This window comes from Lissotriton vulgaris, chromosome 5 (assembly GCF_964263255.1).
Source record: "Lissotriton vulgaris chromosome 5, aLisVul1.2, whole genome shotgun sequence".
Taxonomy (NCBI): Eukaryota; Metazoa; Chordata; class Amphibia; order Caudata; family Salamandridae; genus Lissotriton; species Lissotriton vulgaris.
Window position 1 is genome coordinate 1806877640 of NC_141693.1, and position 16476 is coordinate 1806894115.

Below are 16476 nucleotides of genomic sequence, written 5' to 3' on the forward strand. Positions count from 1 at the left end.
AAATTATCGGCTTAGGAACCAGAGCCTTAAATGGGGGTAGGACCGGGCCTGCTTTGTCCCCTCCATCAAACCAAAGGCCGGGAGGCCTCAATGCGCTTGGGCCCCAAGGTGATTCTGCATTCCTCAGAGCCCACCGCTCCTGTTCGAGTGGAACAAAGACAGATCATCGCCCCCCTACTTCTTCCTTCCACTCCTCTTCTCCTTCCGGGTCAGAGTGCAGGTATCTGTTGGTAAATAACTCCACTAACGCATGCAAGGGAGTCCTGGGTGACTACGGGCCTGTGAGACGCCTCTGCGGCTCTCGGGCCTGTGATGTGCTGTGCTATTAGAGGACAGGTTTCTGTGAAATCCCTTTGCACGGTTCGAAACCTGATCCCATGCAGCGTGAAATCCGGATTTCACGCATTCAACTGTTTAAGAATTAAAAATAAAGAGCTGCTACTTAAGAGAGCAGGGATACGGGACGCCTCGCGCCGACTGTATGCACTCAGAAATGAGCAAACCTGGATTACAGGCGCATCAAACAAGCCAAGCAAGGGGAGAGATAATGAGATAGGCAATCAGAGAGACAGAGAGAGCAGCAGATAGATAACCAGAGGCACGGCTAGAGAGACAGGCAGACATATAGTGAGGCAATCAGCTAGAGAGTCAGATAGAGAGACACATAGACAGAGAAACAGCTAGACAGTCCGATAGAGAGACATGAAAATAGTGATATGGAGAGTCAAATAAAGAGCCAGATGGCGAGACATACAGGAATAAAGAGACAGTTAGACACAGACAGAGATAAACAGATAGGTAGGTACATAGGCAAGACAGACAGACAGACAGATCGATAGCTAGATCGATCGATCGATCGATCGATCGATAGATAGATAGATAGATAGATAGATAGATAGATAGATAGATAGATAGATAGATAGATAGATAGATCGATTGGTAGGTATGTAGGTAGATCTGCAGCCCATGAAGGATGTCCCAGTGCCCCCGGACCACCCAGTAAAACGGTGACTTCTGCCAGGAGACCCTCTTCTCCATCACCGAGTGCCTATGCTATAATGATACATTAGCGTTGAAGGAGGGCTGTGTGGTCCAGCCTGGCCGAGTCTGCAGAACATGTTTGGGGTGCGTGAATCCCCCACCCCCTCCCCCTTTCCTCACATCAAACTGAATGCACTTTCCGCTCGTCAGAGGCGCAGTCCTCCACCCTCGCCCAGCCCTCGGGCACAGACTCGCTGAGGAGCACTCAGCCTGCAATGATGGAACTTGCGAAGATGAGAAGCGATGTAATGAAAGGCCACCCCACCCATCGGCCATTGTCACTTAACAAACAAGCCCCGATGCTTGCCGGCAATCACGTGCGTGAGTCCCTGAATCAGCAGGTCCCTAGACACTTCCCAGAGGAGGCATTGGAGCGTGACCGACCCACACCTACTGCCCCCACCAGACACAGCCCCTCCCCTGCCGCGCCCCACCCCACCTGGCTCCACCCTGATGCTTCCTGCGCGCATATAAGGGGCAGAGCGGCAGCCTGGACCAGCACAGCCTCCAGCCTCCCTCACCGCTGAAGTTTGTGCATCCCCAGGCCTTCCAAGATGTCCTCCAGCCGGTCTCTGTACTCCAGCTTCGGGAGCTCCAATGCCATGAGCGTCGCCTCTGGCGGGAGCAGGCTCAGCTTCGGCGGGGGCAGCTCTGGCCTAGGCGGGGGCAGCTCTGGCTTTGGCTTCGGCGGGGGCAGCTCTGGCTTCGGCGGGGGCAGCTCTGGCTTCAGCTTCGGCGGGGGCAGCTCTGGCTTCGGCGGGGGCAGTGCCGGCTTTGCAGATGGAGGCCTGCTCTCGGGCAGCGACAAGCAGGTCATGCAGAACCTCAATGACCGCCTGGCCTCCTACCTGGACAAGGTGCGGGCCCTGGAGGCGGCCAACAGCGAGCTGGAGATCAAGATCCGCGACTGGTACTCCCTGCAGCAGGCCAACAACAAGGCCAGCGCCGGCCGCGACTACAGCAAGTACTACGCCACCATCGACGACCTCAAGTCCAAGGTAAGCCCTGACCCGGAGCAGGGGCCACAGGGCGGGCAAAGCAGGGGCCCAGGGCGAGGACAGAACGGGTGACAACAGGCACAGTGCGATGGCCTCTCAGATTTGAGATTTTGGGCCAAATTCTCTATTTGTGTTAAACAATATACCCCTCCTCTGAGTCTATTGTCTTCAACACATTATATGTTTGAAAAACAGGATGTTCGTTGTTACAACTCCTGCAGCTCGATTCTTGCAGAACTGTAAGTTTTAGATGAAAGCATTCCCCATCTCAGCGCTATGCGTTATATCGAGCTTGGAATGATAAAGGGTCGAGTCCTACCCGTGACAGACAGATCTCTGAAGCAGTAGCATTGACCCACTGAGCTGTCTTACCTGAACTGCAGTCGGTGTTTGACTGAGGGAGGCAGGCAGCCCTAAGACAGGTAGTTGAGGCAGACATCGCACCTGCTTCCACAAGCGGAAGCAGCGACGTGTGCCTGGCTGTAAGTGTGATGGATCTGTGAGCAATCGTCTGCGTGCCTGAGACAGTCATGCCTGCCCCGGGGCAATCCTGCTCAGCAAGAGATGCTGACTTTAATGATTTTAGACTTTCCGATGGGAACAGGGTACATTCAGGTGAGCAACACAAAGCCCAGGTGGAAAGATGCAAAGGCTGCTGGGACAGCACCCCCATGAGGCGGCGAGGCATGCACTTTTCCAAACAACATGAAATGCATCCGGGCGCAGCATCATTCTCTTATACATATTGGCTGCTAACCAGAAACTTAGAAAAGATTAAAAATGTCACTTAATAAGACACAATTGTCAATCTATAGTATGGCCCAGTAATGTCATCTCGGGGTTCTGAGGATGTTTGGCAACTATTTGTTCTTTCGATGGATAGCCTTTTCCAGCAATGCTGGAGAGACACAACCGATGTATAGATTTGTTTGATTTCTTATGAAGGTTGAACTTTTTTGTGTGTTATAGACCCAGTAGAGCAGATACAATGCAAGCCTTTGTTCATCAGTTTTATTAACCAGGCCCTCACAGTGTCATTCAATCTTGTCAGATGTCTTCTACAGTTTGAGTAAAGTAAACAACAGCTTTGCCTCAAGCGAAACATGTGTCGTGTCATTATACTCAATGACAAAACATGTATGAATGAAGATGAGATAAAACTGGAACACTCAATGCATCAAGGAAAAATAAACACAATGCCTCTGATGTTCTTTTTGAACAACAGAACTGTAAAGTGTATGTACGATAAAATTGGAGCATCAGATCGAATAACACAGTTAGTATCAGGTTAAAAGAAGTGATGACCTCCACAGACAGTCATTCATTCCTTCTACTTAGGGAGCTGTGTAATGTGCAAATTACCATGAGGTTTGTGTCTGTGCTATGTAGCACCCTTTAATTCATGCTTTGTACTTTATGTACTCATTTAGATGTTTAAAAGGTAACAATAATAGCAGGAAATACTCCGATCGACTCCGTGTCATTCTACTTCAACATTTATGAAACTTCTTTTTCACATGCAATGGTTTTCTTTTTGTTTCTTCTACCCTCATGATTTGCCTGTTTTTGATTCAGTTATAGTATATTCCTTAATGCACAACTTCCAAAGAAAAAAGGACACGGCTCCCATTAACTCTCTCAGCCCACAATGTCACACATATAAATAATGTCATTATTTTGGTGGGACAATAGTTTGGTAATTCTTTGTTCTGTTTTTTTTTCTGTATTTGCATATTCAGTATTTTTGCTGCCTTCTGTTAAGCCTTTGCCTTTGCCTTTTAGAGAGGTGATTCCTTAAAGTACCCTCACTCATTCAACCATCTCTTTCTCACTCAGTTTGCGTGACAGAGCACAACGCAGGGCACTAACACGCCAACTGTGAATCAGAGATGTGCGCCAGAGAGGAAGAGGCGTGGCTGATTCATGCCACCTTTGTATCTGAGATGTTCCTCATAGTTGAAAAGGTGTGGCTGATTGACGCCAACTGTGAATTAGATTTGTGCCAGAGTGGATGAGGTGTGGCTGATTCACGCCACCTTTGTATCTGAGATGTTCCTCATAGTGGAAAAGGTGTGGCTGATTCACGCCAACTGAATCAGATTTGTGCCAGAGTGGATGAGGTGACGCTGATTCATGCCAACTGTGAATCAGAGATGTGCGCCAGAGTGGAAGAGGCATGGCTGATTCACTCCAACTGTAAATCTGAATTGTGCGCTAGAGTGAGGAAGGTGTGGCTGATTCATGCCACCTTTGTCTCCGAGGTGATCCTCATAGTGGAAGAGGTGTGGCTGATTCACGCCAACTTTGAATCTGAGAATTACCCCAGAGAGGAAGAGGTGTGGCTAATTCACCCCCAACTGTGAATCAGAGATGTGCGCCAGAGAGGAAGAGGCGAGGCTGATTCATGCCACCTTTGTATCTGAGATGTTCCTCATATTGGGAGAGGTGTGGCTGATTCACGCCAACTTTGAATCTGAGATTTACCCTAGAAAGGAAGAGGCGTGGCTAATTCACGCCAACTGTGAATCAGAGATGTGCGCCAGAGAGGAAGAGGCGTGGCTGATTCACGCCAACTGTGAATGTGAGATGTTCACTAGAGTGGAAGAAGTGTGGCCTGGCCATGATTTTGAGGGATTCAGAAAATGTACCTCTGGGACTGCTCACCCATCAGTAGACATAAAAGTATAAAGTTGAGGATGCTCAGATGGGTGGATAAATCTAGGATTCACGCTACTGTTGTAGAGATTCAATGCAGGGATGGCACACGCCTCACAAATGGCTACACCCGGGACCGCAGAGACCATGTTGCTCAGACTACTGGATTAAAACTATAGGATCACACTTCTGAAATTTCACCTTGAAAAAGCCCTCAGCCAACTGGCCATTGGGTGAAACACGTGTCTGCAGTTTTTTTCTTTTTGTGTGATATCAATGAGAAAAAGAAAAAAGAAAAAAATTGCAAATTTTGCCGATTGTGAACTACAATACATAACTCTTGGAAATGTTATTCTGTCAATTTTATCGGATTAAGGGGCACAAAGACCTCTAACCACATCAGACTAAAAGTATAAAGGGGGTTTCTTTCTGGGGATAGTCATTGCAACAAGTGTCTATTCATTGAAGCTCAATATCGAGCTCATCAGAAGATATATACATTTAGGGCCATCTGCAACACACAGGCCTCACACTAATGGAACCTTGGCTCTTCACCCACTTAAAAGCGCCAGGGAAACATGAGAACCCTGGGTCGCCAAACCCCCCAAAGTGTGAAATGTCGGTACACCCCAGGTGCTCTTGATATGATACATTTCACAAAGCAGAGATTTTAAAATATTTACGAAAAATATGGAGTTTGGTGCTCCATAACAAAGACAAATCATCTCTCCACCTGCGAATTATAGTCATCTGCCTGTGGCGGTAGTATGGGGGGTCGGTGGGGGGAGTAGGAGGGGGCGGCAGTTGGGCTTTGTAGAAAAGTGGGATCTTTTTATGAAGAAAATTGAAGAATGCAGTCACAAGTACCAGTTGCCTCCCATGGACCAGTGGATGCCACAAAATAATGTTTTCAAATCAGGCAGGATCAAACTTTTCCTTATGTGTGGGTGGTGCTTGGACTGAGTAACTAAACGCATTGCTTGTTATTCATTTTTGTTTTGGTCTTTTAGTGGGCTTGAAAGTCTGCTAGTCAAAAACATCTTATTTACAAAGGTCTATGTTTGGAATCCTTTAATAGAGAGGAAAGTGGTGAGCAAACTGCAACTTTATAGGTGAAGATGAGATGCCCTATACATAGTCATTTTATGCTGACGGAGCTAAGGTGCAAGGTGCCTGAGAGCTGCTGGATGCAAATCACCAATCAGATTGTCAGGGATTGTTCAACGGTTACGCTTTTAATTCAGAGCACGCTACTGGAATTATTCTGTTACTACATTCATTGGTTGTGCTACATCAAGGTCACTACGTGCACATGCCTTACTGTGCCGCCAGAAGGATACACAAGATGGAGCCAGCTTGAAACAAATAGTGTCCTAAAATATCTCGAACAAAAAGAAAGGGGACACCCAATCAGCAAAATATTATTTACCCTTGGATCTCAAAATACTTACACTTAAACTGTCTAAATGGTTAAATTTAAATGAAGAGGGATAGAAGGAGATAAAGTCGCATACTTAAGTTCATAACATTTATAGACATTTAGGAAAGAAGAACAAGGGTCACCTGTTTCGAGAATTAAACACTTATGCACTACACAGAGGTTGCACATTATCATTGGTTATTTTCCAAAAGGGAAAAGTTGTTTTTGTGTAATATGTGTAAAGTTCTTCAACAAGACCTGTTGAGGCCCCTCGGACAAGTGATGGGTCCTACCCCACTCGTTCACCGTCTTCAACATAGTGAACATAGAGAGTTTTACCAGGAGTATCTAGAATTATCACTGTGCTCGCAAAATGTTGCAATATATCAAACTTTGCAATCTCATGATCTTACAAACTGTCACCAGTAAAAAACTTGCCCCAAAGAAAATATTTCAATATATTTTTCTTTCGGTGTGGTGTTTTTCCCACAATCGTTTGCAAACACCAATTATTAACATGCCACTGCGGAAGATAATCTCAGATATTCTTATTTTCCGCAAAGTGGTCGTAAAACAAAAAATATTTTAAAACACTTTTATATCTTCTCATGTGTAGGGTAGAATTTCATGTAAAGCTTCAAAAACCTGTGCCTCTTTTTGTGCAGTTTTAAATAACGCAAACTTGGCTCCAGGGCGTTACAGCACTTACATGAGCACCAGATTACATTACACCTTTACTTTTCATCAAGAGGTAATCCACTGGCTCTTAGGAACTTTTCAGCCAAGGCTTCAGTGTGAAGCTAGGCAGTACGCCAAGAATGGTGTGCCATGCTGGTGGGCGTAACCAATGATTCCATTGAACAGTGGTGCAACAACATGGCTGCACAACAAAGACAGACATAAGAACATACTTTGCAAAGCGTGTCAAAATACCTTGAAGCGACCCTGCCTTCAATGCACTCGAACCTGGCCCACACAGGCGTGATTCCTCAGACAAGCCTATAAGGACACTAGCAATGCAAGCAAACGCCACACGCAGACACATGTTCTCCAGTCTGCTCAACAAATCCCATTCCACACCCTCAGGACATGCTACAACCCCACATCGGTCCATGACAGGATGAGAGCCCACTCGGGTCACTCATGCACAACCCCACAGTGTTGGATCCCAGTGCAAACATACTGTCTTCTAACCAAGCACTCCCCAATGCTGTAGAGCTCAGGGTTTGGAAGTGCTATAGAGGGGATTGTAGTGTCACACAAATGCTATAGAAAATTACAAAGTGCCACCCCCATGCGTGATTTGAATTTTATTCAACAAACTATACTCGCTAAAGAAAAGCTGGAGTCTCGGTGGGCCAAGTACAGGGTTATAGATCTGTCCTCAATGTCGCAGACTGCCACCCTATTGAACGACTGGTGGTGAATGATTTACCTGTTCAAAGTATCAATGCTAAAAAGACATAGATGGGAATTCCTTTGGCATGTACATATAATGTTTTCGAAGTATGTATGGTGCACACTTGGAGGGGGATGGGTGTTTTTCTTGGTCTGATGTTCTGCAGACTACGGGAGAGTGTGCTATACAGTACCCAGAGGCATTCTATGATGCATTTCAGTTGTGCTCTGCTTGCTGGGCTCTGCCCTTCTGGTACATGAAAATTCAATAACATCTGTTGTTAAAAACAAAAAAGAAAAGCTGTAGACAGTGTCTGTTGTAGGAGAACAAAATGTTGCAGCTTTGTGAATATCTGCATTAACGCTTTATTCAAAGATCAACAGTCACATAGCAATTTCTGCTCCTGTTTTCCAGATTTTCGCTGCATCTGTGGGCAACGCCAAGCTCGTTCTGCAGATTGACAATGCCAGGCTGGCTGCTGATGACTTCAAAATGAAGTGAGTAACAACAAGTAGCTTACTTTAATGCTCCCCAGCCCCTGAGAAAACAAAAATATTGGCAAAGGCTGCAGCTCTTGCCTGTAGGCTGCAATGGGGGTCCTATTGGTGTTGCCACTGCTTTTTACGATGCAAAAGGCACAATGACGCAAATGCCCCATGACGTAGCAGACATTTTGTTTATGTGCAGCCCCTAGAGAATGGACTTTAATCTTGGAGAAGTGAATAAAAAACGCAGGCACATACAAATAGACCAGGACAGTATGGCCACATCATCATCCCTTTTTTTCTTTTTTTCTCATCTGGCCATGCTGCACAGCATTTTGCCAATGCTCTAGATTAGAACACTGCCAAAAGGCATGGGCAAAACCAGTAAGTCCTGAAGGCAATACCTATTGGCTTTGCCAATGCTTGTTTCTCAGTGTGCCACTATAGTAAGGGGCCAATTATATGCAAGGCAACATTGGTGATGGGAATATTTCCGCCTGAACTCCTAGACTGCGTCTATTCAGAAGACATCGTAGAGGGATTTGCAGAAAGGCCGGATTTGTTTTTAGATGAGGGCAAAACATGCATAACAGGAAAGAGGAAAAACAACAGGAGGCAAGTATGTAAATAAATGAAGATCGATTACAACATTAAACAGGGATAGGATCGAAGGTGAAGTAAAGAAGACGGAGGAGGAGTAGGAGCAACACAAACGTATAAGGAGAAAGGAATAAGGAGAAAGGCAAAAAGAGAAATAAATGTCAAGGGAAATAAAGGAATGCAAGGAAAAAAATAAAATATATACCGAGTGCAGGAAAGAAAGAAAAAAAATGAAACCGAAGCAAAAGAATGAAAATATTATAAGAAAAGATAAAGGTATTACAATAGCTAACCATAATCTAGAAACATGGCAAGGTAGCAAAATAAAAAATAAAGGAGAAGAAGGGAATAAGGTATTGATCTGGAGGAAGGAGAAAGAAGAAATGAGAAAACATTCTTTACTGTAACATGACTACTTGTGTTATAATGATGTCAATTTATTTTTTAAGGTACGAAAACGAGCTGGCCATGCGCCAGAGCGTGGAGGCTGATATCAACGGGCTGCGCAGAGTTCTTGATGACCTGACCATGTCCAGATCTGAACTGGAGCTGCAGATCGAGAGCCTGACCGAGGAGCTGGCCTACCTGAAGAAGAACCACGAGGAGGTAGAGTACACCTGGTCTCGTTGACGGGTTTTCCGCCGGCTTCTCTCGAGGAATCCGGCTGCTGTATCATTTAGTAGAGCAAACCAAAGCTCAGATGTTGCAAACTACCTGTCATGTATAGTACTTAAAGTGGATCCTCGCAAAGAGCTTTAAAAAAATGATTCACATTAAACTAAAGATCCCCAGCATTCCACTCACAAAAAGGAAGCTGTAGGTAGGTGTCTTGGGCACATCATATGTGCCTCACTCCAGAACATTGCTCATGGTTGCCCTGGAGCACCACTAACCCTGCATACATATTTACTCACATGGTTACCCGAGTTGATTAAACCAAAGTGGGTTGTGGAAGTAGCCTTTAGACATTGGCAAGACAAGCTAAAGCCCGACACATGTAGTCACACAAGTGGTGACTAGAACTGGCTCAGTCAACCATGATACTAGAACCTCTAGAACCATTAGCTATCAGACTTGGCTGAGCCAATGACAGGCCTAGGAGATAAAACACAGACCAATTCAATAAAGTTTACAGAGCCAATTTCACAAATTGTAGATGGTTCAACTACCTGGCAACAAGAGTTTGAAAAGCCCTTCACAAGCCCTGAAGCTCAAAAACAGAGTGGTCAACAATCCATGTATGTTTTTATTGGTGCCCACTAGAGTTGATGGAGCCAATTACAGGTTTCTGAAATTCAACTGATGCATGGACCCAACAGAGTTCACTAGGCCAATCACAGGACCTACACAAGTTTTGAAGATGCCTGTCAGTGAGTCACGCAAAAGGCTGGTAGATATAGATATCATATAGCTGTTTAAGGTTTCATTTGCCAACCACAGCCAACAACAGCATGCAGTCCTTGGTAATTCACCATCAAATACACGAATAAATGCTGCCAAGCAGGTACCTCCTCAGTACCTCAGAGCAGAAGTCAAACCTTGTTGCAAGAACATGACTTCTTGGTGTTTCCTATAATATTCCAGAAAACGTGTCCCAGGCAAGCAACGTGTGTATGTAAAGTGAATGTGAATATAGAGGCGAATTCATGGAAGACAACGTGAGCAGCTTGAATGAAAGGTGCTCTAGTTTTGATATGTAATCATTGAATTTCTGAATTAAGATTGGTCGAGTGAATAGAAAGGAGAGAATAAGGTCAGTAAGGGAGCTGAAAAACACAGATTACTCATTTCTCAATTTTTTTGCATTTTTGAGAGCCTACGCTATAACTGAAGTGTAAGACAGGAACAATTTAAATATCCCTAAATAACTGAAATTCTAAAATAGTATCCTACTCTACAAATCTACTAATTAAAAAGAAAAGCCTCAGTGGTAAATCCGGTGCATGGCAAGGTACATCCAATGATTTCCTGCTTTTTAGGATCAGGGGCTAGCGTGCCTTGCATAAGGATGGGATGCATTCCCCATTTCTTAAAGGATTTCTTCCTCCTAGTCATTTTTCAATTACAACCTTTGCAAAGGAATATTTGTATAATACATAACATTATTACCCTGAACATATAATACTTGTGTAACCATTCCCTCTGTAACTGTCTCCTGAACTTTAAACGTCATCTTTTTTTACTTGATTTTAACTTCTAATTCTGTATGTACCTCCAGTTTAGTTTTATTACTCCTTGTTCTTAATATTACGGCATTTTATTTTTTGTAATGGTTTTTACTAACTATACAAATAAAGAAATTCACTAGTACATAACATTATTAATGTATTGTTGTTGTGGGGTTAGACTATAGCGTGATCTAAAGAGTTTTATTGAAACTCTTTCCCATATCAGGAGTTGAGCGCCGCTCGCCAGGGTGCTAGAGGTGATGTGTCCGTCGAGATGGACGCTGCACCATCCTTGGACTTGCTTCAGAACCTGAACAGCATGCGGGCCGACTACGAGTTGTTGGCAGAGAAGAACCGCCAGGAGGCAGAAGACATGTTCAGAAAGAAGGTAAGAAAGGGCCATGCACACCACTGCATGGATCAACAAGTACACACCAAACCGTGATGCTGGAAAAGCTTTAGAGCTACTACCAAATGGAGGAAAAATTCAATAGGGTTTTTACCCCCAAAAATCTAGTAATGATGATGAACCAAATTTCTGTAAGAAAATGTTCAGCGGAACGCAAAATATAAATTAAGGGGTGTGCGTAGTGGCAACTCCTTTCCTCTCCGCGCTTTGTGATTTTTTCTCTTCAAAATGTTTACGCTTCACAAAAGCTGCATAGTTTAAAATAAAAAATGGAAAAAACCTAAAAATCGTTCATTGCAGAAAACAATTAGCAGACACCACCTAAGTTTGCAATACACGTTTTTGCAAGAAATTTGTATCTGATAACTTTTTTTGCAAGCTTAGTAACGTTTAGAAAGCTTTCTAATAATCACAAGTTATGAAATTTGTAAACTTTTCAAACCCTCTAAATGCAATTATGCCGTGGTAATTTTTTCAAGACATTGCACCATAGAATGATTTATAAATACATTGATAGTCTTCAAGTATCACATACATGCCTCAAAGAAATAAATTAGAAGAAATTGAAAAGGGGAATATCACAATTATCTGCTATTAGAAAATATAATTATTTGCAAAAACGCTCCTAAAAGTGCCCAAAACACATTTACCTTCCTTTCCAATGGTAACGCGCCAAAGAATGTCGATGTGATGACAACGATGACTTAGGTGTTCATTTACTACCACTGGTGGAAACAAGGATTGAATAGCCCAGAGGCCACTGAAAATGGACAATTTGTGTCCATCGATTCATTCAGTCACATCTGGATTCATCTTCAGTTCACAAGTGGAGTAGTGATGGATTTGTTCAAACCTGTGTTTCAGAATAGATTCACTCTCTCTTGGTACAGGTTGCAGAGCTGCAGAAGGTCATCGTCAGCAACGCGAGTGAAGTGTCATCGAGTCGCAGTGAGATGTCTGACCTGAAACGGTCACTCCAGAGCCTGGAGATAGAACTCCAAGCCCAGTTGGCCATGGTAAGTAGCCCAAAGGTAATTCGACATGCCATGTGTGCTATTCAAAAGAAGTCTTTTATCAAAGTATCTATCCAAGCATCCACCCATGCATTCAACCATACATCCATCCCTCTATAGATTGATCCATCCATCATCCATTTATAGATTGCTCTGCAAATCAATCAATCCGTTCATTAGTCAATCCATGCTCACATCCATCTACCGAATGAAACAAAAATCAATCCATCCCCCCTCCACCCATCCACCCACCCATGCGTTGTTTGATCCAAAACTCAATTATTCCATCCATTCACACATATATTTACTGATTGATCCATAAAAGCAATCTATTGATTCATCCATCCCTTTATTGACTGATCCATAAATCTATCCATATCCATCCATCCATGTAACTTTTTTCCTGTTCTCTCCCCTCAGAAAAAATCCCTTGAAGACACCCTGTCTGAGACAGAAGGCCGATACTGCCAGCAACTATTTTCCATGCAGCAGAAGATCAGCAGCTTGGAAGAGCAGTTGACCCAGCTCCGCGGCGACATGGAACGGCAGAGCTATGAGTACCAGCAGCTCCTGAACATCAAGACCCGGCTGGAGATGGAGATCGAGACCTACCGGCGCCTGCTGGACGGAGAGTTTAGGTAAGGACCAGGCTGATTCTATGTGTGCTGCATTGTTAAACACATATAGAAACAGCAAATCGCCGGAAGGATTGTTTATGTGCGGGAAGGTGTCCCTCCTTCCTGCACATAAACTGCACAAAGCGGCACACATGCTACACCACGCAGTTACAAATCGTGCATTTAAGATTGTTTATGTGCAGGTAGGGACACCGTCCTGTACATTAACAATTATTCCCACAACCCAGGCACCCTTGCACTATGGTGCAAGGGTGCCTCCGCTGGCAATAGGCAGCTACATTTAGGGCCCGTGCAGGGGAAAACACAGATCTGCACCGTATTGTTGTAAATACAGTGTAGACCAGCGTTTCCAGTGGTGGAGCGCTGCGTTAAGCCAAGAAGGCTAACACCGCGCTCCACCACTTCCCTTGTAAATATGCCCCTTAGTGTTGTTACTTTCTTTCCCTTTCTGTGATGCTTCAAGAGTCAAATGTTTAAATGACTCACTCCGTGACATCATTAGGTGGAGTTATAGGTCAAGTGATATAATTCCCCCTAACTCTATGAATTTGGTGACATAGAGCAAGTTTATAAAGAATGGAAAATCGATAATTTAGCTGTCAATATTCCGTACAAAATTTTGCAAGGCCTGATTATTAATGCGCATGTGTTCCCTTGCAGCGGTTATGAGTCACAAAAGACAACAAAAGTGGAAGTAGTGCAGTCACCTACCCCATCGGAAACCAAGAGAGGTAAGTTGATGGCACTTTTGTCCAAACGGATCCTTGCCAACCATTTGTGAATCTGAAATTCTGATCACTCAGAAAGTTGCTTCTTTTGATATATGAAGATTTTCGATTCTGATTAGTCTGCCAGGTGCTCCTGAGATTCAACGGAAATTCTAAGTTCTAATTGTGCAATCAGGATTGCAGGATCTCAGTTGACCAACAGGGCTTCCATTTTACCTTCAGGAGTGTGACGGTTCACTGACTTCCCTACAGTTAATGGCTTCCATTTTACCTTCAGGAGTGTGACGGTTCACTGACTCCCCGACCGTCAGTGGTTAAATAGAATTGCAATTGATCACTCCAAAATGATGAACAGGATTTCCAATTTGCCATCTAAAATGGCAAATACTATTTACCATTTGCAAGTCAGTAGCAATTCGAATTTCAGGTGCACCACAAATAGTGAGCATAACAAGTGTGTGGTATAGGTACTATTCTCAATTCCCCATCACCAGCCTGCAGGGACTAGGCAGGCTTTCACTAAACCACTGTCATCTCTATTGAAGCACTAATATGCATTGTAATAAAATTACACAGTAGTTTCAAGTGTAATAAATGTAAAAAGTAATGTGTTGATGCCCAGTGGGAAGGTCTTCCAGTCCTCTTGCCCGTGCACCAGCATGTGTAATATAGTATGGGTATGTGGACCCGGTGATATTGTATTACGTTGGACAAGGGTAAGGCCATAAGCTAGCTAGAATAGCAATTAAAACATAAGGCCGCTATCATTTGTTCATTTGTTTCTAAATGTGACTTCACTGCTCGACTATTACAATCAACAGGTTGTGACGTTAGTGAAACGTTAAGCTAGAAAGTGAAACTCTAATGAGATTGCGAAGCCCGCGGATTCCCCGCCTCCAAACAGAGGAAAAACTTCTGAGATGCTGTAGCTCACAGAAAACTGCACATCCCAAAAAAAATAGAAAAAGTGGTGCAAATGTCCCTAACTTCAAAGCGCCTGCTATCTCTGTGTAAAGGAGAATGCTCGTTGTCTAATGCATGTTAAGTGGGACTCATTGTCACTGGTAACTCACGTCTCAATGCCTCTTCATTGATTATTATTTTTTAGATCCCACCAAGACCAGAAAAGTGAAAACAATCATTGAGGAAGTGGTCGACGGTAAAGTTGTGTCTTCCGAAGTCAAGGAGATGGAAGAGTCGATGTAATACCAGGGTCCGAAGGCTGCGTGGGGTGTTTGGTGGATTCGTTTTAGAACTGAAAATGATTGTACAATTACCTCCATGACTACTCTATTAATGTGACGCAAGAAGTTTGCTCCACCACTGGGAACAGAAGCGATTCTAGCAACAGAGAGAAAAGCATCAGCGGTTATTGGCTATCTTGTGTCCAATCATATCCCAGGGCGTCAGTCTGTTGAGCAAAAATCACTTCTGTAGCCAAAAGCACGACCTATTCATCAGATGAGTCAAAAAATTGAATTTTAGTGCAGCCATAAAACGGCAAGTCCCTTCATGCCAATAACCTTCTTCTGTCTCGTCTCTGGGTGAGGGGCGTCACATGCTGCGTGTCCTCCGTGGAAATATTCTGTGGTGGGAAATGTATCCTGTTTTTTGTGACATCTTATGGTCCAATAAACACCATGAAGCAATACACTGTTTTGCCTGCTTTTTCTTAATTATCTATATCTCTATGTGAAGCATATCAGGTCCTGGAAGGTCTCTGCGGACAATGGCCAGAGACCCCATCGCATATGCAGTGAGTGGTAGATGTCTTCACGAAGGCTGATTCTTACTGTCCTCTGGCAGTCAGTGACAATGATTCTGTGCTACCTACTTCCTAACATCTACTCAACATCTCTCACCATACCATCACACACAAGGCACACCATAATGTGTTGCCCACCATGTTTAACTCTTGCACACAGCTATGGCTCTCCCACTGGCATCATTAGCTCGACCCTACCAGACAGCATAGGGTGTCTAGTTGTGAAAGACCTATTGGTTGACTTTACGTTTAACTTTCATTAGCCTGCCTGTTATTTGTTGCCTTGTCTGGGTTTGCCTTGCTCCTCTGTGATTGTCTTTCCCCTGGAGCATAACCTCTTTACTTGTGTCCTTCCACTGGTTACATTTCGGGAAGTACATTTTTTTGGTTAAGCACTCCATGATAGTGCATGTGTTTTCAACCTGTCTTCCTCTCTCTTCCCACCTCTAGCACTTGATGTTGCACCTGCCCACTTATGCCTACCTTGTGTTTCTTTCTCATGCATGTGATTCTCCCTTGAGTCCTACTTTTCTCCTTCCCCCTTCCCTGCGCGCTCCCCGTTGCTGTTCCCTCAACCTACGGGTAGCTTTTTGAAAATGCATTATTTAAAAATATAATTGGTTAAGTAATTGGCAGCAAATTGCTGCTGGCCTGTCCGCCTTATAAGAACCGTGTGCCACTCCTATTTCTTTATTTATTTTTTAACAAATCATTCTTGGACAGGTGAACTTAAAACATGGCTCCTCTCTCTTCGCTTTATCCTCCTGCCTATCAACCATTCGGTCTTTTTTGTAACCCTTCATGATAGTCACCAATTGTATAAGATTCATAATTTTTTCATAAAATAGCACACAAATCTACTACTTTAAGAGATGGCTGTTGAGATCTCAATGGCGTTTTGAGTTTCAGTCACATGTAAATTTATATATTTTGTCTTGGTCTATTATTCAATTTTTCCACACCCCTGCGTCCATGTTACCACCAGCCTTTTAGTCAGAAATGTGTTATAGTCTTCTTTCCTGTGGAAATTTGTTTTCCACAGTGCTGAAGTCGCAAATTGTAACTAATCCACAAATTTAAGATGGTGAAAAAAAATTATATAAAGTCTTTCACAAACCAATCACATTTGTCTAAAAATGCAAACGTGGTTTACTGCA

The 16476-nt window shown here is 43.7% G+C and overlaps 1 protein-coding gene across 1 annotated transcript; it reads left to right on the forward strand.

Moving 5' to 3' along the window:
* The first annotated feature begins 1520 nt into the window (after positions 1-1520).
* LOC147717237 (keratin, type I cytoskeletal 12-like) lies at positions 1521-15205 on the forward strand. Its single transcript, XM_086924186.1, has 8 exons — positions 1521-2039; positions 7928-8010; positions 9048-9204; positions 10993-11154; positions 12066-12191; positions 12609-12826; positions 13487-13557; positions 14663-15205. Exons 1-8 carry the CDS (start codon positions 1596-1598, stop codon positions 14758-14760), a joined length of 1359 nt encoding a protein of 452 aa, XP_086780312.1. The 5' UTR covers positions 1521-1595; the 3' UTR covers positions 14761-15205.
* The last annotated feature ends 1271 nt before the right edge of the window (positions 15206-16476 follow it).

Bases quoted from the DNA above. Each gene is read 5' to 3' on its own strand.
- LOC147717237 (XM_086924186.1), top strand. From the start codon at position 1,596: ATGTCCTCCAGCCGGTCTCTGTACTCCAGCTTCGGGAGCTCCAATGCC. The intron at 2,040-7,927 runs GTAAGCCCTGAC...CCTGTTTTCCAG, and splicing joins TCGACGACCTCAAGTCCAAG to ATTTTCGCTGCATCTGTGGG. The intron at 9,205-10,992 runs GTAGAGTACACC...TTCCCATATCAG, and splicing joins TGAAGAAGAACCACGAGGAG to GAGTTGAGCGCCGCTCGCCA.